Source organism: Andrographis paniculata, unplaced genomic scaffold (assembly GCF_009805555.1).
Source record: "Andrographis paniculata isolate CXL003 unplaced genomic scaffold, ASM980555v1 Contig5END, whole genome shotgun sequence".
In the NCBI taxonomy this organism is placed as follows: domain Eukaryota; kingdom Viridiplantae; phylum Streptophyta; class Magnoliopsida; order Lamiales; family Acanthaceae; genus Andrographis; species Andrographis paniculata.
This window is the reverse complement of record NW_026137595.1, coordinates 4,221,886-4,247,675: the sequence shown is the minus strand read 5'-3', so window position 1 is coordinate 4,247,675 and position 25,790 is coordinate 4,221,886. Positions and strand designations below refer to the sequence as shown.

General features: G+C 34.5%; 2 protein-coding genes across 9 annotated transcripts; both read left to right on the top strand.

Annotated features, from left to right (window-relative positions):
* Window positions 1-247: 247 nt before the first annotated feature.
* LOC127258666 (uncharacterized) lies at window positions 248-7,608 on the top strand. Of its 2 annotated transcripts, none has more exons than XM_051285595.1 (20): window positions 248-351; window positions 434-546; window positions 669-744; window positions 819-961; window positions 1,085-1,171; window positions 1,357-1,440; window positions 1,671-1,875; window positions 2,043-2,128; window positions 2,326-2,557; window positions 2,803-2,926; window positions 3,260-3,396; window positions 3,773-3,881; window positions 3,987-4,029; window positions 4,365-4,530; window positions 4,758-4,828; window positions 4,937-5,030; window positions 6,237-6,467; window positions 6,557-6,763; window positions 6,925-7,254; window positions 7,344-7,608. In XM_051285595.1, the coding sequence occupies exons 1-20, from the start codon at window positions 334-336 to the stop codon at window positions 7,467-7,469; spliced, it is 2,682 nt and encodes an 893-aa protein (XP_051141552.1). In that variant the 5' UTR covers window positions 248-333; the 3' UTR covers window positions 7,470-7,608. The 2 variants fall into 2 exon arrangements, with proteins under 2 accessions (XP_051141552.1, XP_051141551.1); XM_051285594.1 differs by having other exon boundaries at window positions 6,910-7,254.
* A 2,819-nt stretch (window positions 7,609-10,427) lies between these two features.
* Window positions 10,428-25,278, top strand: LOC127259184 (ubiquitin-like-conjugating enzyme ATG10). 7 transcript variants are annotated; one of them, XM_051286350.1, is made up of 8 exons: window positions 10,428-10,914; window positions 12,170-12,331; window positions 12,414-12,461; window positions 12,567-12,647; window positions 12,826-12,925; window positions 13,652-13,749; window positions 13,975-14,163; window positions 25,263-25,278. In XM_051286350.1, the coding sequence occupies exons 2-7, from the start codon at window positions 12,176-12,178 to the stop codon at window positions 14,158-14,160; spliced, it is 669 nt and encodes a 222-aa protein (XP_051142307.1). In that variant the 5' UTR covers window positions 10,428-10,914; window positions 12,170-12,175; the 3' UTR covers window positions 14,161-14,163; window positions 25,263-25,278. The 7 variants fall into 7 exon arrangements, with proteins under 7 accessions (XP_051142307.1, XP_051142306.1, XP_051142308.1 ...); XM_051286349.1 differs by lacking the exon at window positions 25,263-25,278 and adding an exon at window positions 14,232-14,449; XM_051286347.1 differs by lacking the exon at window positions 25,263-25,278 and having other exon boundaries at window positions 10,429-10,647; window positions 10,745-10,914; window positions 13,975-14,449.
* Window positions 25,279-25,790: the final 512 nt, after the last annotated feature.

Here is a 25,790-nt window from a genome sequence, read left to right as displayed (position 1 = left end):
ACAAAGATGGGCCTACATGGCCCTGGCCCGTCGGGCTGTCTAACAGATATGGGACGAAGAACGCGAGAGCCACTCCGGCCCGGAACAATAAACATGGGCTTTATAAAACCTGGCCACGTCATATGGGCCTATCGGATTGGGCTGGCCCACCACCCAACTCAAGCTCAAGCCCAGCCAATGGTGCACTGTGTCTGTCTGTATAACTGGCGGGAAATGGCGTCGAAAACCCTCTCTTCTTTCTTCTTCCTTCACCATCACAAACACGCCAGCTTGACTTCACATATAGCATTCCATCGAATCTTCTTTTCCGTTGGACTGAGTCGGAAATCCATTATGGATTCTACTCTCAAGGTTTGTCGCTGGTCAGATTTTCATTTTGGTTGTTTTTTTGGAGTGTGATGGACCTTTCTTCTGAATGCTCTTTCTTGTACAGAAATATTTTGGATTTTCGAATTTTCGGCCGTACCAGAAAGAAATAGTGGAAAATATCCTGCAAGGAAAAGATTGCGTGGTGGTTATGGCTACGGGCAGCGGCAAATCCTTGTGGTAAGTTGTGTCTTCTCTCCATTTATGTAGTTGTATCATGTATGTCTACTGCAGTAAATCCGTGGCTGAACTTGATTTTGTATTGTATTCTATTCTGTGGGTTAAACATTGAAATGATGAAGCTATCAAGTGCCGCCATTGATTGCACAGAAAACTGCTGTGGTCGTTAGCCCACTAATATCGTTGATGCAAGATCAGGTTTGTGTTTTTCATTTTTCCTTTGTAATTTGTGCAACTGGTTTTGGTTGTATTGAGTTGATGGTTTTGTTCAGGTAATGGCTCTGCAGCAGAGAGGAATACTGGCTGACCACCTCTCTAGTGCTCAGTCAGATCCAAATGTGCAAACGAAAGCTGAAAGTGGTCAGTATGATATTTTGTATATGACTCCCGAGAAAGCCTGCCTGCTTCCTGTCAGGTGCATTTATAATTATACGGCTTGACAGATAATTTAGTTGTTTCTGTTTTAAGTCTTCCCTTCGTTGATAAGCTACCCGACACATTGTGCCGATCAGTTTCATGAATTGTGGTTGTTGTGCAGCTTCTGGGCGAGATTGCTGGATTCAGGAGTTTGCCTATTTGCTGTTGATGAAGCACATTGCATATCTGAATGGGGTCATGATTTCAGGTGACTTCATTATTAGTGATATTCATATTGATTGATGTGCTTGGTTATAGTTTTCATGTTTTAAATACAGAAACTATGTTTGGGGGTCAATCAATTCTTTTATCCATTTGTAATTCTAATCTTTGCTAAGCTCTTGTGCAGTTCATTTCCTTTTACCATTGTTCTAAGTTTTGCCTGCTTCACAGAATGGAATATAAACAAATGGACAGATTACGTGATGTTCTTCTAGATGTTCCCTTTGTTGCATTAACTGCAACTGCAACAGAAAAGTAAGCTTCAATGCACAGGCGTTATCTTTTCTGTATTTCCTCAATGATTATCTGTTTAGTAGCCTGTGACATTCACCTTCTTGAATATGTTGGTTAATCTAAGATTGAATATACCCTTATTTTCCCTTTTCAAGTATGTATAAGAAGTTGATATTCTTGATCATTTATTATTCAGTTACATTTAACACCATTCTACATGAAGGCTAAATAAAAAAAGTTGTTACATTCAGAGTCCGACTTGACATTGTAAAGTCGTTGAAGATGCTGTGCCCTTTTGTAACCATTGGGACATTCAACCGTGGGAATCTCTTCTACAGTGCCAAATCTTTTAAACGGAGCGATGCTTTTCTAAATGAGCTTGTCACCGAAATCATTGCATGTGTCAAAGCAGGTTCAACAATAATTTACTGTAGTACTGTCAAAGATGTTGAACAGGTCATTTCATTTGTCCTTCATGTAACTTGCTTATCAGTTTTCTTCTTCCTGCATAAGTTTTTTATTTTTTTTATTTTTTATTTTTTTTTCCTGCATAAGTTTGCTTCTTGAAAATGTATGACCCCAAATATTATGAAGAAAGCTAATGATCTATCATGGTTTTCTAGATTTGTGCGTCCCTTAAGGAAGCAGGAATTGAAGCTGGAATGTACCATGGCCAAATGTCTAAAAAATCACGTGAAGACTGCCATAGGTTTGAGATGCAACAATTTATTTTGAAAGTGGATTACACATTTTTAATTTGTTATTTGGAGTGGAGGATTTAATTATGTATGATGCACTGCCAATTCTATATGGTAATAAAATTTGTTCGGCTTCCAATTGGTATCCAATACCGCTCAACTTTGTACTGTAAATACAATGTTTCTGATACAGTATGAGTCTTTGCAGATCTTTTATTAGGGATGAATTTTATGTCATGGTTGCAACTATAGCTTTTGGCATGGGCATCGACAAACCTAATATAAGACATGTAATTCACTATGGCTGCCCAAAGAGTTTGGAGTCGTATTACCAGGAAAGTGGACGTTGTGGTAGAGATGGAATTCCCTCCTTCTGCCGTCTTTATTATGCAAGAAGTGATTTTGGAAAGGGAGACTTCTATTGTTCAGAAGCTCGGACAGTATGTATCTTTACCTTGAACTTAACAGTTACAATTGTGATGTCCTGTTTTCAGAGTGTAACATGGTATATAGTGTGGTTTCAAGACTCACCACATTAAAGCCACAGAACAGTGTGCTGTTATGATACTTTCTGAAAACAGGCGTGACAAAAAATAGTGACAGACCATTTTTGCTCTAATATTTCTTTTAGATTCTGTGTTTGACTAAAAGATTTCATGTACTTGTGCATTCATGATTCAACCAGGATGAACAAAGAAAAGCAATAATGGAATCATTCATATCTGTGCAACGCTATTGTATGCTAACGACTTGCAGAAGAAAGTTTCTGTTGGAATATTTTGGGGAGAAGTGCCCATCAGATAAATGCGGTATGAATTGTAGCTGTCATGGTTTTTATACGTCGACAACAAAATGAAATATTATTAAGCCGGATTATGTGAAGGTGTTCTAGTGTCAATATGTAGCATCTAACTAGGCTTAACTTTTTGACGTGCTCAAAAAATGATATTTTATTCACAAGAAAAGATCATTGAGTGTTTACTTGTACGTTGAGATGTTAACCTCTCTTATTTTGTTCTATGGAAATTATTTTAAATAGAAGTGTCTGTGTGATGAACTTCTCTGGTTGATCTCTGGACTTGATATGTATTTAGAATATAATGGATGGTGTGATTATAATCAGCTGCATGTAATGTATGCAGGAGCTTGTGATAATTGCACCAGCTCAAGGAAAGAAAGTGATATGTCTAGGATGGCATTTCTTCTAATGGCTTGCATTCGATCATGTGGTGGTTCCTGGGGTCTGAATTTACCTGTAGATGTTCTTCGCGGATCTAGAGTAAGTTTCCTGCTCATATTAGTCAAACTTCCACTGTGGCATAGCGTGCAACGGGTGTGAAAAGTTGGATGTTTTAACTTTTAATCTCAAGCTATGTTTTTTGTTTCCAGCATTGCATCATCTTGTCTTGAATATCCATTCTGTTGATGGATCTGTTCTTTTTCTTCGTCATTCCTTGTTATCCTTCTTTTTTTACTTTTTCCCTTAATTCTTTGTGCTTTCATAAACTGAATTTGAGCATTATTACTTTCTGACTTTGTTTCGAAGATGTTTTCATTAAATTAACATCCGAATGATTTGAAAAACAATAGCTTTAAGCTCAGATAGTGTTTGGGAGTTTCTGTTCACCATAACAGTGCTCCATCTGGGATTGCAGTCCAAGAAAATTATTGACGCTAATTTCAATAAGCTACCATTCCATGGCCTGGGAAAGGAAATGCCAGCTAATTGGTGGAAGGCGTTAGCTTATCAGTTAATTTCACAAGGTATGCATCAGGAACCTCTTTAAACATTGATTTATGTCTGATGGCATTTTTGTATATCTCCTGCAAATTTCTTTCTTTGCGTAAAAAGCATTGTTACATGTCCAGATTATCTGTTAGAGACCTTCCAAGATGTGTACAAAACTGTAAGGTAAATTATTCATAATCTCGACAAATCTCAATATGTGTTTCCATTTGCACCCATATGTTTATTAGCCTTAGTTGTGGTGAAACAGAATTACTTCATAAGGAAGTTAGTTTCATGTCAACTTGTGCAAGTTTCTCGGATCAATAATGATTATAATCTGCGTCCCAATGCTAATTGATTAATAATGGAAAAAAAATGTGACCTTCAAATAATTCTCCTAGTTCTAGGCATGGCAAAAACTTGATATTTCATTAATGTTATATTCTCTATTTCCTGGCCATGACTTCATTGACTGATGAAGCCTCCTCAAATGTTCTAATATCTTGTTCTTTTATCAGACTTGGACCAAAAGGAGTTCAGTTTTTGAATTCCTGCAGTCCTGATCATATGCCCCCATTATATCTAACCTTAACCCCAGAACTGGTGGGTGACAACACAACCAAGGATGCAGTTGATGAGGCAGGTGGTAGTCTGACCCAGCTTCAAGTTGCTGGTTTATCAAAGGTATGGATACTCCCTAAAGCATAAGCATTCCACCCAAGTAGTTTCATGGTAGAAATTCAACTTTATAGTACTCGTTACCTTCGTGATTCATGCATTTCATTGCTGAATGTTTCTGCCTTTTTCTGTTGAGTGCAGGTTTGTATTCTCCTTTATTGCTTTCTTTGATAATAAACTTAAACTAATATGGTTCCATCATCACGTTTATTTTTGTTTGTCTCTGAGTTTAGCATGAGGATCAGTTCTACAAAATGCTTGTAGAAGAGAGACTGAAGCTTGCAAGGGACCATGGAACTGCTCCGTAAAGTCTTTGTTTTCTTATTGCCCTCAAATTTATTACTTTCGATAAAACATCTGGGAGGATAATTGTAAATTTTCATTCTTCGACATTTGTACATTTAACTCTCAGATATGCCATTTGTGGCGATCAAACATTAAGAAGAATAGCCTTGACAAGACCTTCCACAAGGGCTCGACTGGCAAATATTGATGGTGTAAACCAGGTATAGGATAGAGTCTTGCTTCTTACATAGATTTTTGTTTTCCATTCCTACTATGGTGGAGCATGTTTGCAGTGACGTGATTGATAGGACCCTTGTTTCCAGTGTTTTCTGTGCTGTGCTCTCTTCTTTAAGATGCTTGTTTATGTTGAGTAACCAGGTTTTGTTGACTGGGGAAAATCATCTCTATTTCATTGACATAAAGATCTTGATAAGAAATCCTTTAGTAATTTGAATTAGGATGATAAGAAGGGATGCTGTTCTTCCATCAAAAGTTATAATTACATGCTGAGATAATTTGAAATGTTCTTGTACAATTGGCCACCTGAGACATGAAATTATAAACTAACCCTTGGGTGAATAATTTTGGACTTTCCTAATTGAACTATAAATGTTGGAACTTAATGAGTTTGATATGTAAAATGATGATAGGCAACAAGCTACTTCAACTGTAGTTTATCAAAGTTAATAACTGGAGGTTATGTTATGCTGTTATACTTTGGCCTCTTCTATGTTGAATGCTTGAAAAAGTGGGCAAAATAGTCATTTCTTAAATTGTCTTCATTGTGCATTCTTATCATAGTAGAATTAGATGAGTAAACCAGAATGTTGTTTAGTTTATCTATTTATCAATAAAAGGCCTAAAATGCACTTACAAGGCTGTTGATACACAAAATCCTGTACTTACTGATACAAAAACCAAGGTCCCACCTTTGCTGGATATCATAAGGAACACTTAGATTTGCCTCGAATAAAATAATTTACCACTATATGATATGCATATAAACAATGCCATAATGAAGTAAACATATTGGAATAGACGTACTTAGTCTATAGTCATCATATTGACTGGTACAAGTAGATGTTTTAGAGATTCAATTTCAGCAAGCATATTACAAGGGCTGTAATTCGTCTGGACCAATTTCTGCAAACTCTTACTATTTCTTTTGATCCCTGTAAGCCCATCTAGGATGAACTAAGAAGTTGCACCGCTCTCTCACTTCCAATATGCAAACTATATTTCATGATGTTTACATTCATCCTATATTTATTGCTCTGAATTGCTATAAGTTCCTTTCCCGATTTTGATCTTTGCTCTTCCAAATAAGATGGTATGCTTGAATCTTGAATTTCTTCTGCTCAAGAGGGTGATGTGGGATTCGCCTTGGCATTTATGCACTGATGGAAAATTTTCATTTGTATATGTAGTATTTATTGAAAACATATGGGGACCGTTTGTTACTAGTCATCCAACATCTATCACAAGAGTTGGGCCTCTCTTTGGATGGAGAGCTCCCGGCAGAACCAACAAAGGTTGCACCGGACAATAGTGAAAAGATTGGAGCTGTCACTGTGCACAACAATAATAGACTGACACCTGCCAAACTTGAAGCTTGGAAAATGTGGCAAGAAAATGGCCTTACAATCCAGCAAATTGCCGTGAGTCTTGTCTTGAGAGCATTTATCTCATGGATCTATGGGCTTCTAACAATTTTGTGAAAGCTTACATGTTAGTTTTTATTTTGTAGAACCATCCAGGTAGAGGAGGTCCTATAAAAGAACAAACTGTCTTCAGCTATATTCTTGAAGCTGGACAAGGAGGTTGCTCGGTAGATTGGGGAAGATTCTGTCTAGAGATTGGACTCACACAGGAAATATGTAAAAGCGTTCAGGACGCTGTTGCAAAAGTTGGGAAGGGAAAGCTGAAACCTATAAAGAATGAATTGGCTGATGAGGTATGCTAAAATCAAGATTTCTTAAATTTGCTTCATAAGCAAGGATTGTTACCATATATCAAAGTGCTTCTTTGTTATATTTTTGTGTTTGTTTTCGTCTTCCATTGCCATGAGTATTCGAATGTCTTTTTATAAAAAAACTTCAGGTAAGTTATTCTCAGATAAAATTATGGTTGGAGATGGAAGAGATGGGATTATCGACTGGAATAACTCCGGCTAGCCATCAGCAGCAGCAGCAGCAGCAGCAAGAGGAATCCCTAAATGAAACATCAAAGCCCTCTGTCCAGAGTAAACAATCTCAACCCAATCTTGATCATATTCCAAGTAGAGAAAGCGAGGAACCAGCAGTAGCTGTTACTGAGGATGATCCTACCCGAATTACAAAACGGCAGAAACTGGATGTGCAGCAAATGGAACAGTCTGTTCCCATGGAGGAGGAGGAGGCGACAGAGAGCTCCATCCTCGACTGGCTCAGTAATTTTGAACAAGGGGTAAGTTTTGTTTTGAAATGAATTAATGGCCGATAATATTATTCTTACTATTATTTTATATTAACGCTGCTGCCTGCAAATTTGGTCAGGCTACGGTATCGGAACTCTTGCAGCATTTCAAAGGATCAAAACAAGAGACATTAAGTAGAGTGCTTGAGCAAATGGAGGGTGACTTTTTGATTTTTAAGAAGAACAATGTTTATAAACTCATGTAATAAATAAATAAATAAAATGCCTTGTTGAGTCCCTAAACTCTCTCTCTCTCTCTCTCCAATTAGTGATTATGTGTTCAAAGAGTAAATAAATGTATATTCAAAACAGAATTAGGTTTTGTTTATCGAAATTTGATTTGGTCTTTCACTACTTATTACTGTAATGTTTAAATTTTGTAAAATTATATATATATATATATACATTTATTATAATATATAGAAAATTAATTTTATATTTGAAATATTTCATAAAATATTTTTACAATCATATAAAATATTGATTCCATACAAATTTTAAAGTTTGTTTGGTGTTCCAAATACTATTTAAAATATATTATTTTTTTTATAAGAATATCGTATTAAAATAATATTTAAATTTTAATTCAAAATTAAATTTTAAACTTCAGTCAAAGTCAAGTAAAATTTAGAAAGTTAAACCTAAATTTAACTTAAATCAAAACTAAACAAATTTTAAAGACTTAAACCTAAATTTATTACTAGTTTACTAAACATTTATATGGTTTTGTTTAATACAAATATTAAAAAATAAATATTATAAAACTTTAGTAAATAATTAATAGAAAATGATGGAATAAACAAATTTTTATTTTGGCACATCCGACTTAATATCATTTTTTTTAATCATTTTTATAATGTCTTGTTGAGACATGAGAATAGCTAGATTTGTCCAAATAGTTCAAACTGTCATTACTGTCGATTTTGATTTATCAAAAGCTAAATCGAAATTGAATATTTTGAATTTTGATTTTGATTTTGATTTGACGATTTATTACAGTTTTAAAACCGCCGTTCCAATTTAAAAATGATTTGTTATATTTATATATTTTAATATTTTTTCTTTTTTATGTTCTAAAATTTTAACTTTTTAAAAAACTATTGGTTTCAATTTCAATTTTATTAGATATATAATTGGGAAAAAAATCAATTTTGATTTAAATATAAAAAACTCATCAATTTTAGTCTCATTATAAACAATTTAAATAATTTTGGTCCACCGTTAAAAAACTAACGGAAATTGCTGACATGAACATGTCAGTTAATTTAAAAATTATACGGCTATATACAATCATACACGGTTGTGTATAATTTAGTGTACAATTATACACAACCATGTTTTATCACACGGTTATGTTGAATTCAACACGGTAGTGTACTTTTTTTTTTCTAATTTTTTTTTGTTATATTTTTTTTTTCAAAAAAATTGAATTTAGAATAGTAGATATAGTTAAAATGGAAAAAATCAATAGTAATCGTAATATAATTAAAATGGAAAAAATCATAGTAATCGTAATATAATTAAAATGTATAAATTTTAATTCAAATATAAAAATTTATATAATATGTTTTTTGAAAGATTTTACCTAAAATTCTATTATTCATAAAAAAAAAAAAAAATTAGGCAAAATCAGTAAATTTTTATATTTAAACTAAAATTGATACATTTTAATTATATTATAATTATTATTGATTTTTTTTTCATTATAACTATATTAACTATTCTAAATTTAAAATATTTTTTTCTTAAAAAAAATATATAACAAAAAAATAAATTTTTAGATTAAAACAGAAAGACACATGACAGTGTAGAATTTAATATGACCGCGTGAAATCACGACCATTTATAATTGTACACTAAATTATACACGACCGTGTGACAATATGGTCGTGTATAATTATACATGTCATGTAGTTTTCATGTCAACCCCGTTACGTTTACGTCAGCAATTTTCGTTAGTTTTTTTAACTGGGACCAAAATTAATTGAAATTGTTTATAATATAACTAAAATTGATTGAAATTGTTTATAATATGATTAACATTGATAAATTTTTTATATTTTGACCATAATTGATAAATTTTCATTATATTTGAACAAAAATTGATTTTTCCCCTATATAATTATTATATACTATTGTATAAAAATTATATATATAATACTCCACCCGTCGTACCTTTTGTGCCAGGTGTGTTTGTTTGGGGGATTGAATTTTAAATACATTATTCATCGTATTTTTTTCCTAAATAACATCAAATCAAACACCTATTTTTTATTTTTATATTATATTAAAAAGCAATTTTACATTCAAAATATTACATCAATACCTATTTATATCACATCATACCACTATTCAAATTCAAATTTTTTACTATTCAAATCCCAATTCAAAATCCAAACTCTCAAACAAATACACGCTAGATAAAATATAATTAGTAAATAATTAAATAATACATTAATAAAAATAATTATAAATTAAAATTAAAATAATCAAATGGTATAATTAAAATATGAAAAAAATGTAGATTGCGAAATTTAAAATGCACATTTAAAAAATATATAATCATATAAAGGATAAATAAAATGAGAAAAAAATAGAAATAGTAGACAAGTGAAATGCTGAGTAATTGATTAAATCATTACATTAACCATTCGAATAATAAACTTAATAAATAGTTAACTTAAAATTTTAAATAAAAATAGATATAAAGAAATAGTAATGTATTAGATAATACTATTATTTAAATTAAATATATAAAAATCATAAAATTTAAAATATAAATATATAAAAATAGTATTGTATTATTCTTTTCTAAATTATTGATCTTGATCTTTCTTATTAATATTGATATATACTCCTTCCCGTATAAAATATTTATATCTTTTATTTTTTACCTATTCCGTATGACTTGCCATATTATCTGAAACAGAGAAAATATATTTTTTAATTTTGATAGAATAATAATTCTTCAGCTCTCTTTATCGTGTTCCGATAATTGTATAAACAAGAATGAAATAAAAGCATAATTAGTAAATATATTAATAAAAATAATTATAAATTAAAATAAAATTGACGTGTCTAATTATATTTATTTGAAGGAAAAATGACACAAGAGAGAGCAACAGCTTGACGCGGTATATGAGACGGGCTGTGACTGTATTCAAAACATGACGCATCCAATCCGCCGCACGCCAGCCTCTTCCTCGCCATTCTTCTTCTTCCCATTCTCTTTCCTTCTTTTCTTCCTTTTTCTTTTTCTTCACTCACCTGCTGCTGCCCCGTCCGGTTCGAACAGGTGGTTTAAGGTTCGGAGAAAAAAGGAACCGAAACCGATGGCGGTATGAAACCGGAGAACCGGCGATTCCAACCGCCGGTTCGAAGCCGGTTTGCAAGCTAGCCTCTAGGAATAGGATAGCACATTTTATTTTATTTTTTTTAATAAAGTCTATAATTACATCGTATACTTATATTTCCGTGGCAGTCTCTTGTTTTCTTCGATTCCTTCGTCGTTCGTGAACATCCTTTCCTACGATCGATCATCTTCTCCGTACCGTCTTGTTCTCTGGCTTCGTTGCGTTTTTCAACTCCGGTATTCGACGTCGTCGTCGTTCTTCGATCGCCCTTTTCTTCTACGGTTTCGTCTGAGGTTCTGTAAGTTCAATTCTTACACTATTTTTGAATAATTTGCTGTTATAAAAAATTTAATGCCGGCTACTTTAGTATTTAGGTTTGAATTGTTCGATGTTGGTGATTTGTTGATTTCATATTGATTTGAATGATTGAAGTCAATTGGTTTAAGTTTCCTTGGCTTGGTGCATTCTTTTACGTATTAGTGAGTTCAATGTGTGCGTCTTTTGTTGTAAACTTTCTGCCTTCTTGTTGGAATTAGTTTAGGCGTCGATTAGTTCTAATCTTATACGATAGTGGTACCAATTGGTTGCTGGTCTAGGTAACGGTTCAAAACAGTAGTGGCAAGGGGGATCGGTAGAAACCAGCATTCAACCATATAATACGAATGGAAATTTATTTTATAATTACCTTTAGTCAACCATTTTTTATATTCAAAAGTTGAGAGACTTCTTTAGCTTCATTCTTTTGTCAGTTGCCTTGGTGTTTGGGTGAGACCTGAGCCAGAGGTGAGAGGACTGTCTTAAGTAATAAGCTACGAATGAACGCATCTTGGACCAACTCAAATACGCTGGCTGAGGGATTTAATCATTACACCTTTTTTTTTTTTTTTGTTTGTTTTTCACAGTGCGGTTTTGGAAGAGACACGTGTTTATAACTTTATATTATTTGTGTATTTAAGATACTTTGAAAAAGCTTGATGAATGATGATTGTGTTGATGAAGTAATATGTTAATTGTTGATTTTGTAATATATTGTTTTAATTTATTTTGCAGCTGTTTTTTGTTTAACTATTTTGGTAGATACTAAATATGGGATTTTGTGATTTTTATATGATGCATGAAACTATTGATAATTTTCATGTTTTCCAATATTGCTAAAAAGCTCATGTGTTGCCTCCCTGGCTCGCGGCTGGTGGGTTGGGTTGGTCTGTCTCTTCTGCGGCTTTCCCTGTGCAAACCCACCGATTGGTGGATTGTGTGTTAGCCCATCCCGCTAGTCCATTTTGACATTGCATCTAAATGTAGAGTAGTAATAGAGCGTGATAGAATAAAATTTATTGTTCCTTCTATATACATACAGCAACATCTAGGAAGGAATTTTATGACCAAAGATGTGCCCAAAAACTTAGAACCATGACAACACTAGCTTTTCTGTGGGCATACTGCGTTGGGCTGCCATCAAACACGGATCGCTTCTTGAGAATAGCTTCATACACTCACTATAGTTTGAACTTGACTCCTTATTATGAAGTGACTATTTAACTATTTTTGTGCAGTCATTGATGGTGGAAACTTGGGATGGCACCATTTCGTCCACTGACTTCTACGTTGCCGCTTCTGCTTTTTCCCAGCGGTGGACAAAATTCAACTCCTGCCTTCCCCAGTGGACATGGGTTCCCTCTTGCAACCGACCTTGGGTTTCGAATGATAAGCACAAGGTAGCATTCTCATCTGTTACATACTTTCATCAATTGTTTGATTCTGACAACTTATAACACTTTATCCTTCTTATTTTTTAAGGAGGGATATTTGTCTATGGAAAATGTTCTTCTTCCTGGGTCACCTGAGGTGTGTTTTCTGTATGTGTGGAGTAATATCTAATTCAATGTATAGAAATATAAGAGTTTGTAAGTTTTCTACTTGATGCCTATCTTTATGCAATTTGAATTGTAGATTGTTCAGAAAGAGAATTGTGTAGAGAATGTTGAGTGCATCAGTGAGTGTCAAGATGAGCTTTCTGATGATGCCATTTTGGTAGGCATCTCTTGTTTCCCACAATGTTTCTCTGAAGTTTCTTGAGGTTTGAATTGGACTCTGGTTTGTTACAGTTTTGTGATTTTGGGTATGTTGTTAAATAAAGTTCCATATTTAATAAATATGGTATGGGAACACTAACCTTCATTGGCCCTGTTGGTTACTTTTTTCGTTCTAGGTTCACAATGATGGTCCTGGAGAACATCGATTCGACTTCCATGTTGTTTACAGTGCTTCTTTTAGAGTTCCCGTGCTCTTTTTCCGTGCTTACTGCAGTGGCAAGTTAATTCTCCTTCACTACACTAAATAAAAAAAATCACTATTTTTTGACATATGTGAGAGACCTTGATTTGTATGAGTAGCTTCAGCACTAAGTTGGTGGCTACTTTTAAGTTACATAGATCGCTATGAGTAGGCTCAATTGTGATGTTTTTATTTCGTTTTATGAGTAGGCTCATTTGTTAAAATTAGTGATCCTAGAGAAAATATTGACTAATGTTATCCATTAGAGCTGTTGGTTGTTGATGTTCACTAGAAATTGCTACCGTATTAGGCATATCTTTGGTGATTAAGCACTTGAGCCATGAGCGTGTACACAAAAGTTGATGCAGAGTACCAAAGTGGGGAGGATTTAAGGAATAAGATTTATTGTCGAGAATTATTATAATGCACTCGGTTTCTGTAGCTTTGGTGTGTTGGTTCCTTAATCTTGTGAGACATCTTGTGCTCTGATATATATACATATATTTTGATAGGTTAAAAGTCTTGATTGAATTTTGTACCCTGATTTGGGGCCTCATGTGGAAGCTGTGGTACCATTTTGTTGGAGTAAATATCCACTTCTAAGTTAGTTGTATAAGATCTTTACTGTTAAAACAATGATTTGTATACCACAACTCAATTACCCATTACATTTTCTTATTTATTTGTGATTACTGATATATGTACTCAGCTTTATTGATTAAGTTACAGGATTTGATCAATTTCATGTTGCAATTCTGCAGATGGGCAGCCCCTGTTGTTAGATGACATCGAAAAAGATATCTCCATCAGTGCAGCCGAGCAGCTAACTAAATCGAAGTGGACATTCATTACTCAGGAGGTTAAATCCCTTTCCATCCCCATCCCCTCAGAATTGTGTTATTACTTTCAATGTGGATCTCTGTCTAAGACGAAGATGGAGTGCTTTCATTTGAATCTTAATGTAGAGACAAAAGAAACTCTAAAAATAAGGATCATGATCTCAGTTAAATTGAATGTCCATGTCATGTCTGTCAAAAAATTTAAGTCGATGATATTGATTAGTGTTTGTTTGATTGCATTGCAGGAACACCCTCATCTGAATCGACCTTGGTACATGCTGCATCCTTGCGCCACAAGTGAGTGGATGAAGCTACTCTCAGCAGCCTGGATACCTGCAGAAAATTTTTTGTCATCGTGGTTCTCAGTTGTCGGCCAGGTCTTTCGTCTTAAAATTCCTTACCAGATGTTGCTGGATATACAAGCTACTTAAAAGGTGTGTTTACTTTGGGTTTATTTATTATGTGTTTGTGTTTTGATTTTTGGGTGAAATAATTTTTACAGAAGTTGAAGTTGCGGATAGAAAAAACATGTCGTTTGAGATGTTGCTGACTGATGTTTAGTTTAAAATTTTTATTTGAATGCGACTCTTAGATGTAGATCTCCTCAAAAAGAGATTTGACACTGATTCTTGATAAATTAACATATGTATTAAATCACATGTAACAATAATTATTTTGCCTTCTTAAAAGTTGATGTTTGATTGTGGAGGTTGTCAGACCCGGTAAACAGCTTGGATTGGCGCGGTTAAAATTTGCCTTGCAATTTATAAATTAAATTTTCGAGTTGTTTTAGAAATTAAATAATTTTAATTTTATTCATAATGCAAACAGCCAAATCTCTGCTCTTATGATCACAGCAGCTTAATTGTGGGTGTGTTTATTTTGTTAAATTTTATTATTTGGATTCTATTTTATATATATATATACACATATATATTCTATAACAAAATATTCTATCCAATATTCAAATTATTTTTCTTCAAATTCACCTAAAAAAATATACCTTATGTTTCTATATTTATTTATTTATTTTTAATAATGTGAGATTGTTTCTCTTTGAATGCGTTTTGGTTAGATCCCTAGCCAATTCTAATAGTCTATCGCAAAAGTTTGAGCTCGACCTGACAGTAAAGATTGAATCCCCTGAACTTGTCAACCTACTAATTACTACCGTTAAGCCATCTACAATGGAGGCATTTCTTCCCAACCGGATGAGATTGCCGGCTCCTAAGGATTCCCATACTGTACCTTACCGAAATCGAAAATACCGATTCGATACCAATATTGTATCTAATTTTTTGGTACGACGAAAATATATATCGGTATCGTACCGAAAATTTCAATATATCAAATTTTGGTATATCGAAACTTTCGGTACGATACCGGTATATACTGTTTATACCGAAATTTTCAATTTTGATACGATATCAATATATACCGCTTATGTCGAAAATTTTGATTTCGGTACCATACCAGTATATATCGATTATACCGAAAATATAATTTAAAATTTCAAAATAATTAAAAAATTAATAATATCACCATTCTCCAAAAATCAATAAATTTTCAATAATCTACCTATGTTTTTTGTTATGATTTAAAAAATAATACTCCCTCCGTTCCAGATACCATGTCCACGTTGCCGTTTCTGTCCCTCTCAAATACCATGTCACTTTTATTTTTTGAAAAATGATTAGTTATTTTAATCTTAATTTATAATTATTTATATTATAGGATAATTATTTTCACTAATATATTCTTAATTATCTACTAATTACACCCCTTCTAAAATACCGTGTCTACAGTGTAGCAGACACGGTATCTGGAACGGAGGGAGTAATAATTATTATTTATATTAATAATTAAATTATTTAATAAAAATAATATCGGTACGGTATCATACCGAAATACCGAACTTTCCAAAAATTCATACTGATACCGTATCGAAAACTTCTGTACGATATCCACACCGTACCGAAATTTTTTATGTTTTCGACACGATACGGTACGATATATCGGTATTTCGGTATGTTCGGTGAATTTCTCCATCCTAGGCTCTCCTCTATTCCTCTATCCTTCGCTACTTAATTAATCAAGGGTTCTTTTTTATTACGAAATTTAAAAAAATTTAATTTATATAGTTAATTAGTTATACTTTTTGGATTAAAAAAAACTAAAATATTTATTTATTATTGTTTTTAATGTTGAATATTTAATATGTTAAATTAATTTTCAGGGAAAAAAATTATAACTCAATTAAAATTTATATTTTCTGTTGAAAATGTTATTCTTCATTACCTTTTCGTAACCAAAATAATATATACAAAAAATATATATTGACATTAACACAATTATTGTGTAGATAGTAAATCATACAAATAATTAGATTAAGAGAAGTAAATTAACTTTAATAATCTTAATATAATTAAAACAATATCAAAAATTTATATCCCATAAAAATACTAATCTAAACAAAACCTCAAAAAAAAAAAAAAATCCCTCCAAATTTTTTTCTCACTAAATAGATTCTCAAGAAGTCTACGTACTTAATTTCCCTCTGAAAAATTTAATCACATCAATCCCCAATTCAATTCATAAGCAAAGTTAAAACATAGCAGGCAAGGCGTTAGTGGATCCATATGCCAATTTTCAAAATACAGCACCCATTCACAATGATCCATATACTAGTTTTTAAACAAGAACTCCATTTCTTAGCCATACAAACAAAACACAATCCAAACATTATCCTACGTAACAAAAAAAACAGCTCCCATCATTAAAAAATTAGCATGTAAATTCCATGTACAAGTTGTTGAACATTGCTATTTTCAAAATGTATATTCATCCCTAAATTTGTTGCAAAATAAGCATTATATCCAAAACGAATACTCATCCATACTAGCAAGTACAAACAAATATAAGAATAAGAAAAGTGTTCCATAAGGGATGGTCTGATGGCGTGGCGAGTGAATTTGTAACCGTGAGGTCATAGGGAATGAAAACTAAATTAGAATGAAAACTAAAATAAATAAAGAGAGATATTACTCGTGTCCGATTCGTCAATCGATCAGATGTGAACTCAAGCGTTGTCAAGACCCAACACTTCTAAACCAATGGAGACTTAAACAATTTGGTTAGAAACTTCGGTCGGTTTTGGAAGCCACTAACCCAAAAGGAAGGGATCGTCTACCCAAAAGGAAGGGATCGTCTCCACAGAGAATGTGTAATTAACTCTTTCGTGTTCTAATGCAGTAGATAAAAGGGGTGAATTTTCTCTTATTATCTAATGAAAATAAAATAACAAAGCAATTAAATCAACAGAGAACTAACTATCAAGGGAATGTCTTGACTCAATAAAGTTAGTTCTTATTAAAGTATCAATAAATTGGTTATAGTTATCAAAAAGCTCTGGCAGCCAATTTTTTCTTACAGTGTAGGTAATTAAGATACGACCGTTAACTACCCTTAATTAAACTAATAAACCTAGGTGCGCCCCAAAAAAATATTGTCTAATCGCATTCTAATCTAGAAAATTCCAATTCAAAACAATTACTACCTAAGATGAGCAATTAGATTTTATTGTCTAACCCCCGGGAAGGAACTATTCAATCCGGTTGTCACTTATTCAAATGCGAATATAATTACAGATATCTTACCCGAATTGACTTTAGATTATCAGACCAACTTAAATATCATTACCAAAATATTCAATCAATCTAACAATCGCAAATATTATTTTCAGGATTAAACAAATATTGATAATAAAAAAGAACTTTTATAAAGAAAATCAAGAATCTTCAAAACACAAGAACCAAAACATTATCATTCTTCAAACCAGAAAAGTATCTACTTCATAATCAAATAGCAAAGAACAATAATAAGGAAAGATAAAATCATAGTGAAGGTAAATCTTCTATGTCGATTTGCTTTTACGCGATCTATGAATCTGTCCGTCTTATGCTCCTGTGTGTATCTGCTTCTGGCCGTTCTCTCATCTTTTGCGTGGGACTCCCCTTTTCTCTTTTAATTTTGCCCTATTTATTTAGCAGTTGGGCTTTTGGGTCTTTAATTAAATTCACATGTCAAGAGAGTGAAGTTAGTCATGGCCATGACTAACTCGGGGGTGCAAATCTGAATTTTTCTTCACTTTTTCTTCCAATCATAGCAAATTAGCTTGTTGTCTTCTGCATGTCCGAAATAAAGAATACGCACAGAAATTAGGTAGAATCCAGTCAAAATCAATCAAATATCGCATATAATATGAACACTTAACACATGCGATCTCTAACTATCAAATCTCTCCACACCTAGATCATGCTTGCCTTCAAGCATAGATTCGAAATAAGCCACATAAATCGCAGGTGACTCAATATGACAAGAGAATCCAACACAACCATTTCAATCCGAAAGTCAACACGTCAAGCCAAATCGACCTCATAAGATAAAGTGTATACGCACATGCTCTCTGAAGAAATAAGTGTATAATTGGTTTAACGCTCAGGTAGTGCAACAAAAGCTTATCCTATAGGCTTGAGTAAGAATCAAATCTCCCTTACTTAAAATATTCGAATCTAACATAAAAAATCAAAGGGATTTTCAATAAGGGTTGTAGTGGAGCTTATAGTTAGGGGTAGGAAAATGATATACAAAGGAAAAAATATGTTAGAAAAGAACCCAATAAGAACATAATGCTAGCACATGAAAAAAAATCGGCATAAACAATGAAATCCTTACTTTATTCACTACCCAAACTCAATAACAAAATTAAATAAAAATACTTCATCAAGGTGATTATTATTTTTTCTTTTTTTCTTTTTTTCTTTTTGTTTTATTTATTTATTTATATATATTTTTATTTTTGGCTTTTGCCTTTATATAAAGATACCTTTACTACCCATAATTATTCTGCATACTATGATTTATTCGTACCCAATTTTGTTTCCAACTAGTGCCAAATAAATAAAGTGCATTACAACATGAACTTAAAGTAATTCTTCCTAACATAGGGTTCAAATCGGAGAAGGCTTAATTAAAAGAAAGGTGTGAGGCTAAAAGACGGTTTATTATAGAAGAAAAAATAGGTTAAAAAGGCTCACATTGGCTAACTAGGGAAAAATTATTGTTTTTGGTGATAACGAAAGGCTTAATTGGGTTACCTAATGCTCTTATTATTTCCAAAATGCAAGACTTGATAGTTGCAAGTTCAACATGCATAATCACTCAAGTTCTAGGTCATCTAATTGACCACTACAAATCACACATGAAAGAAATTTTCAAAAGCTTGAATATATGCAATTTATTTTCTAATGTAACTTTTGGAACATAGACTCAAATCTCACATGGTTCAAACGTCGACTTGACTCAACATATCATCAATCAAATATCATTAGTCATGCTAGACAAACCTATCACACAAATCATATTTGATTCACTTAAGACTAATCGCAAAAACATGCAAAAGGGCAGCAAATTAGGCATAAAAAGTAGCACTAAATGAAAATTTTTCCCAAAAATTTGCATAACTCTCTCCACACCTAAAGTATGCATTGTTCTTAATGTAAAGAAAGAAAAATTAAAATAGAAGAAAGAGAAGGGGAGTATAATGCTTCCATGGTTTGAAGAGCCGATTTCAATCGGTGTGGGGAATGAGTGACTGGATCATTAGCTTTAGCTTGGAGAGGGTTGTAGTCACTTTAGTGCAAAACGCAACATTCTCAACGCGGAGGGCTGAAATTTCAATTTGTTGGTGTCCAAGTGCAGTTCGCAAGTGATCAAATTGCCTTTGAAAATTATGAGGGGAGGATGTGGGTGGATCGGGATCAAAGGCAGGGAGGTCTGGAGAAGGTTGAGATCCGAGGATCGGTGTGCCGGCAAAGAAACGAGTCCCATTGGAGTTTGTAACCAATTTCATTGCCTTGAGACAGGGAATATCCAGTGGCGTCATTGACTAGGCCCTGTGAAGAGAAAAATAAGTAAGATACTCAATAGAAACATCAAAAATAAAACCAAGGTTAAGAGCGAAGTGTGTGATGTAAGAGCCGTGAATGAGCTTGCCGCCTTTAGTAGAAAGCACACGAGAAAATCGGCCAACCAAAAGGGAAGGTTAATTATGATGTTGCGAGTCATGCCCCATAACATATGTAATTCAACCTTATAAATCACACATGCACATCATTTATACCAGTTAAATTATATGCAATGAATTTATGCATGAGCCGTAAAGTAGGAAGTTTGATAGATGAGGAATGAGCATCGTGTGGATGAAACTAGGAGGCGTTACCACTAATTTCTTGTCAAAAGTCATATAACTCACTAGCAAATGGTTCAACATAATCACATAAACTACGGAGTAGTCGGCACCTTGAGAATCTAGTTCAGACACAACTCCTAATGCTATACCAAATTCAGTATAGAATGATGAAAACTTTTCCCTATTAACCGAAAATGGATGACATCGGGGGTAGAAAGATCAAACGCATCAAGCAACGTGAATTGGAATGCATAAAAGAACTCATAGACCAACTTCGACATGGTTCCAAACATTACTCATAATGCTGGAGGTCCTGAGGGTCAGGGAAATCCAAATTACCTCCAACAGTTGAAGTGGGGGCGAGTTAAGTAGCAGCGCGGCACGCACGATGACTAGTGGAAGAGATGCCACCGGTGGGAAACGTGGCATGGCAGAAGACGGAATGACGGGTTGTCTGTGTTTCGTTTTTGTAATACCTTCTGATTGAGTAGCCTTGATGGAGCTTGTGGTCGGGATCGAACTTTACCTATGAAATCTTCAAAACGAAATAGTCGGCAACACAGTAGACTATAACCAATCCAAGGCAATATATAAACACCCAAATTAGATAAGTATCGAGATGTATCACTTAGAGAAGATCAGTTTCAGAGCTTCAAGAACATGAGTCTAATAGTCTATCCAAAAGAATTAGAATCAAAATTGTGCAAACTAAGTCTAACACCTCAATATTACCATCATGTAAGGAAAATTCGACACCAAGATCAAACGAAATTCCTAGATAGTAAGGACTGGTATTCAACCATGGGGATTGTAATGAGTGGTCTAAGTAATCATCCAATTCTTAACATAGAATCCCAAAATTAACAGTATTAGGAATAAGGAATACATAGATACTACCGATTGTTGTCCGGTTTGGCGGTGAATGAAGCAGAGGTGAATGTAGAAAAGAACTCATAGATTAACTCGGTGATTGCTGGTAAATGAAAAGTAGCAAACAAGGTCCAACCAATATTGGAAAGATACGTGTTTACCTCAGTAGCGACCTGAAGCTCATCTAAGGTCGGTGCATGAAAGAATTTACCAGTAATGAACTTTCGACATGGTTCCAAGCATTGCTCATAATAATGGAGGTCTTGGGGTCAGGGAAATCCAAATTATCTCCAACAATTGAAGTGGAGGCGAGTTGAGTAGCAGCGCGATGCGCATGATGACTAGTGGAAGAGGTGCCACCGGTGGAAATACGTGGCACGACAGGAGACAAAATGACGGGTTGTCTACGTTTCATTTTTGTAATACCTTCTGATTGAGTAGCCTTGATGGAGCTTGTGGTCAGGATCGAACTTTACCCATGAAATCTTCAAAACGAAATAGTCAACAACACAGTAGACTATAACCAAACCAAGGCAATATATAAACACCCAAATTCGATAAGTATCGAGATGTATCACTTAGAGAAGATCAGTATCGGAGCATCAAGAACATGAGTCTAATAGTCTATCCAAAAGAATTAGAATCAAAATTGTGCAAACTAAGTCTAACACCTCAATACTATCCAAAAGAATTAGAATCAAAATTGTGCAAACTAAGTCTAACACCTCAATATTACCATCACGTAAAGAAAATTCGACACCAAGATCAAACCAAATTCCTAGATAGTAAGGACTGGTATTGTAACACTCCGGCTATCTTAAACTGGAGCGTCACTGCCACGCCACACCGTAAGGCTCGTTCATCAACCAACTAGCCCTACGTTGTAGCGCTAAGACTAAAATAACCATTACAAAACAACTATTTAGAGATTTAGAATTAAAGCGCACCGGTTTATAATTTAAATAAATAAGGTTTGAGTCAAAAGCGTAAGCTGAAAATAGTTCAAAAGGTATTAGTTCTTAAACATTAATAATGGATTTCAAAAACATTTTAGAAGATAAAGTAGTTATAGTTCTCCCCGATGGATCATATGACGCGGATGCATCATTTAGGTATAACAAAAAATGATCACCTACGAAAAGGTTGTAAGAAGAGGATCAACACAACGGTTGAGTAAGCGCAATTAATTGAAGATAAATTAATACGGTATAATGCCACAAAATCATTTGAAGAAGATAATTTGAATAAGATGACCCATATCACATAAGGATAACTCACACACACGAGTCTTTTAGCCCCTCCCTTATATCTCCTTTTCATTCTCAAATAATAGTGATTAGCACATCACTAAGAAAACTCCACTAGGCCTTAATCAGGGCCCGCTCGACCCGGTTTTCCAACCTTATTACTTCGTATGACACGTCACATAGTTACATATAACAAGCATAGGGTCACAACCCTCAAGGAAAGCTCCACAATGTGTACATAAGGGTTCGAAACCCAAAGTACACATAAGTTAATTTATTTATTAGTTTGCGAGGGGCGCCAAACGGCCCACAACCCTTTAGTCTCCAATATAACATACCAATAGGGGATTGTACGCAATCCATCCTTCCATCACGGATGACGGTCTAAAGATCTTTTCATCGTGAATGACGGGCACCTCAGAATCACCCAAAAAGGGAACCTGCCATCTCGATCCCTCGACCTAGCCCATTCGGGATCTAGTTCAAGGTTAGCTAGTTATCCTAAAATACCGGTATACCCTCATGTGTTTGCAAGGCACAGAGGTGGAAGGCTATGCCTTATCATCCAAACAATCGACGAGTTGATCGGACTCGACGGGTAGTTTTAATTACCAATTTAACCAAATACTTAACATGCTCTTAGACAAATTTAAAAAATAGTGTTTTAAACTCAAAATAATCCAATTGTCAACATTTAAGTATGCAAAAGTAGGATATTAAAACCAACAAGTTCGTTATAATCTCACTTTATTTCGCCAAATAAACATTGGAAAAATATATCAATCACAATAGGCATGGTCTAACTCCAAAAATCATAATATTTAAATATAATCATAAATATTTTTCAAAAACCATAACTAGGTTAGGGCAAAACTAGAGTTTCAAACTCATCCCATAAATTCTACTATTTTCAATTTAAAATACAATAATAATCTTCACATAAGCCTTAGATGACATTATAATCAAATTTCCAGAAGAAATTGGCAAAATCTAACACTTTTAGGGCAAACCCATTTGAAAATAATTTTGAAAAATATCAATAGAATAGGTCTAGGGATTAGAACATATCATCTATCTAAGATTAATCCCACTTACCTTAAGAGAATAGACCAAAGGGAAGAGTTTTGGAAAAGAAGAATTCCAAGGAAGAAGAAGGGGAGGGGGCTGGTGGCGTCTGACTGCTGTTCTGCCTCTGTTTTTTTTTTCTTTTTTTTAAATTTTATTTCTTACTTTATTAAACATAAAAGACTTGGACTTATCCTCTATATATATAGGCACTCTAACCTGGATACGCTATATCTTAACCAACTATGGATACGCTATATCTTATCAAATCTACACTTGGATATGATATATCTTAACAAACTACGGATAAAGATATCTAAATCAAAAGATACGGATAAACTAAATCTAGTTTATTATTTATTTTACCCCAAACTCAATTTTACTCCTAATTTAAAGCCAATTCTTTAATTTCTTACACCAAAAGCCCAAAATAAATTAGGCCTAAAATAATATTGTCCGACTCCGGCGTCAAACTCCAGCAAGTTCCGGCGAACTTTCGGTGAGTATTTTTACGGGGTATTACAGGTATTCTACCATGGGGATTATAATGAGCAGTCTAAGTAATCACCCAATTCTTAACATAGAATCTCAAAATTAACAGTATTAGAAATAAGGAATACATAGATACTACCGATTGTTGTCCGGTTCGGCGGTGAATGAAGCAGAGGCGAGGCTGGGGCAGGGCAATCCGGTCCGGCGTGGTTCGGCGAGAGGGTGAACCGGTCTGAAGTGGGCAGAGGACCGCTTTGGTTTGGTCGAACCGTTCTGGAATCGCGATGTCGGAGTCTGGGCAGAAGAGAATCACTGAGGATCGCGGTGGTCTGGTTCGACACAGGCGGCATCGCTGGGGTATCGGAGAAGAATGAGGGATGAAGAAGAGGTGCATACGGCGTGGCTGTCGTCGGCTGGTATCGCGGCGGAGTCACGCGGTGGAGCCGCTGGCCGGCTCGGCGGTGAGTGAACCGGACAGGGCATCAGCTGGACTGGATAGTGTTCGACGGAGGAGTGGTCCAATGCGGGCGGAGTCTGGGCAGAGGAGAACCGGCGAAGGATTGGAGAGGAGAAGAGGAAGAAAGAAGGAAGAAGAAGAGGGAGAGAAATGAGAAGAAGATAAAGAATCGACGGCGTGGGGAAGAAGAAGAAGGGGGGAATGTCGCGACGGGGAGGAGAAGAATAAGAGAAAGAGAGAGAGAGAGGAGAAGGGAGAAAGATAAGGTTTTAAATTTATTTTTTGGATTGAAGATTAAAATTGGATAGGGGAAGGGAGGAGGCAGACAGTGTGATAGGGGGTTTAGTCATGGTTACGACTAAATACTATCTCTTATTCTGAAAATTGGATAGGTAAAGGAAGGTTGAATTAAAAAAAAAAAAAAAAAGAATAGGAGGTGCCAATTAGTCATCACCATGATTAAAAGTCACATCTTGACTTGAATTTTTTTTTTGGGTGGGGGGAGGAGAAAGTCGATCGCCTTTTCTCCAAGAGCTAGTAATTTTTTTTTTTCCAAAAGACCTGCACAAAATCAAACAAAACCATCAAAAGCATTATTAGCGTTAAAACAATAAAAGAAAAAAATGATTAAAATAAAGAAAGCAATTAAATGGTTTGGGTTGTCTCTAAAAAAAATACTTTTCTTTATAGTCTTTGAGCTAGACTTCGTCGCGTTTTAGTTCTCAACTTCAACATCAGCGAGAGACCCCAACTCTACAGATTCAAGTGAGAATCCCTCGTAATATGACTTAAGACGATGTCCATTGACCACAAACTTTTTTTTCGTCCTTAAACTCTAAATCTCCACAGCACCATAAAGAAAAAGTTTAGTAACGATAAATAGCTCTATCCACCTAGAGCCCAGTTTTCTAGGGAAAAGCTTGAGACGAGAATGATATAACAAGACTTTCTGTCAAATTTCAAAATTTTTTTCTGAAGATATGATGATCATGAAAGGCTTTTTTCTTTTCCTTGTAGAGTATCACGTTCTCGTACGCATCTTGTTGAATCTCCTCTAACTCTTGAATTAGCATTTTTTTATGAACTCCGGCTTCTTGAAGATGTATATTGCGCTTTTTCACTGCCTCAAATGCCTTTGTTGAATTTCCACAGGTAAATGCCAAGGCTTTGCATACACCAATTGAAATGGCGACATCCCTATTGGTGGCTTGTATGCCGTTCGGTATGCCCACAGAGCATCATCGAGTCTCAAGCTCCAATCTTTTATGTTCGGTTGAACTGTATTCTCCAAGATAGACTTGACTTCACGATTGGAGATTTCCGCTTGCCCATTCGTTTGAGGATGGTACGAAGTTGACACATTGTGAAGTACGTCATATCTCCGAAAGAGTGCAACCATGGTTTTGTTACAAAAGTGAGTTCCTCGGTCACTCACAATTGCTTTCGGCATTCCAAATAGAGAGAAGATATAGAACTTAATAAATTATGTGGCCACCTTAGAATCATTAGATCGGGTGGCTTTTGCTTCCATCCATTTTGAAACATAATCAACCGCCTTAACAATATATAAGCATCCATATGAATTAGGAAAAAGTCCCATAAAACCTATACCCCAAACATCAAATATTTCAACAAACATCATAGGCGATTGAGGCATTTGATTACGGGAAGAAATGTTAC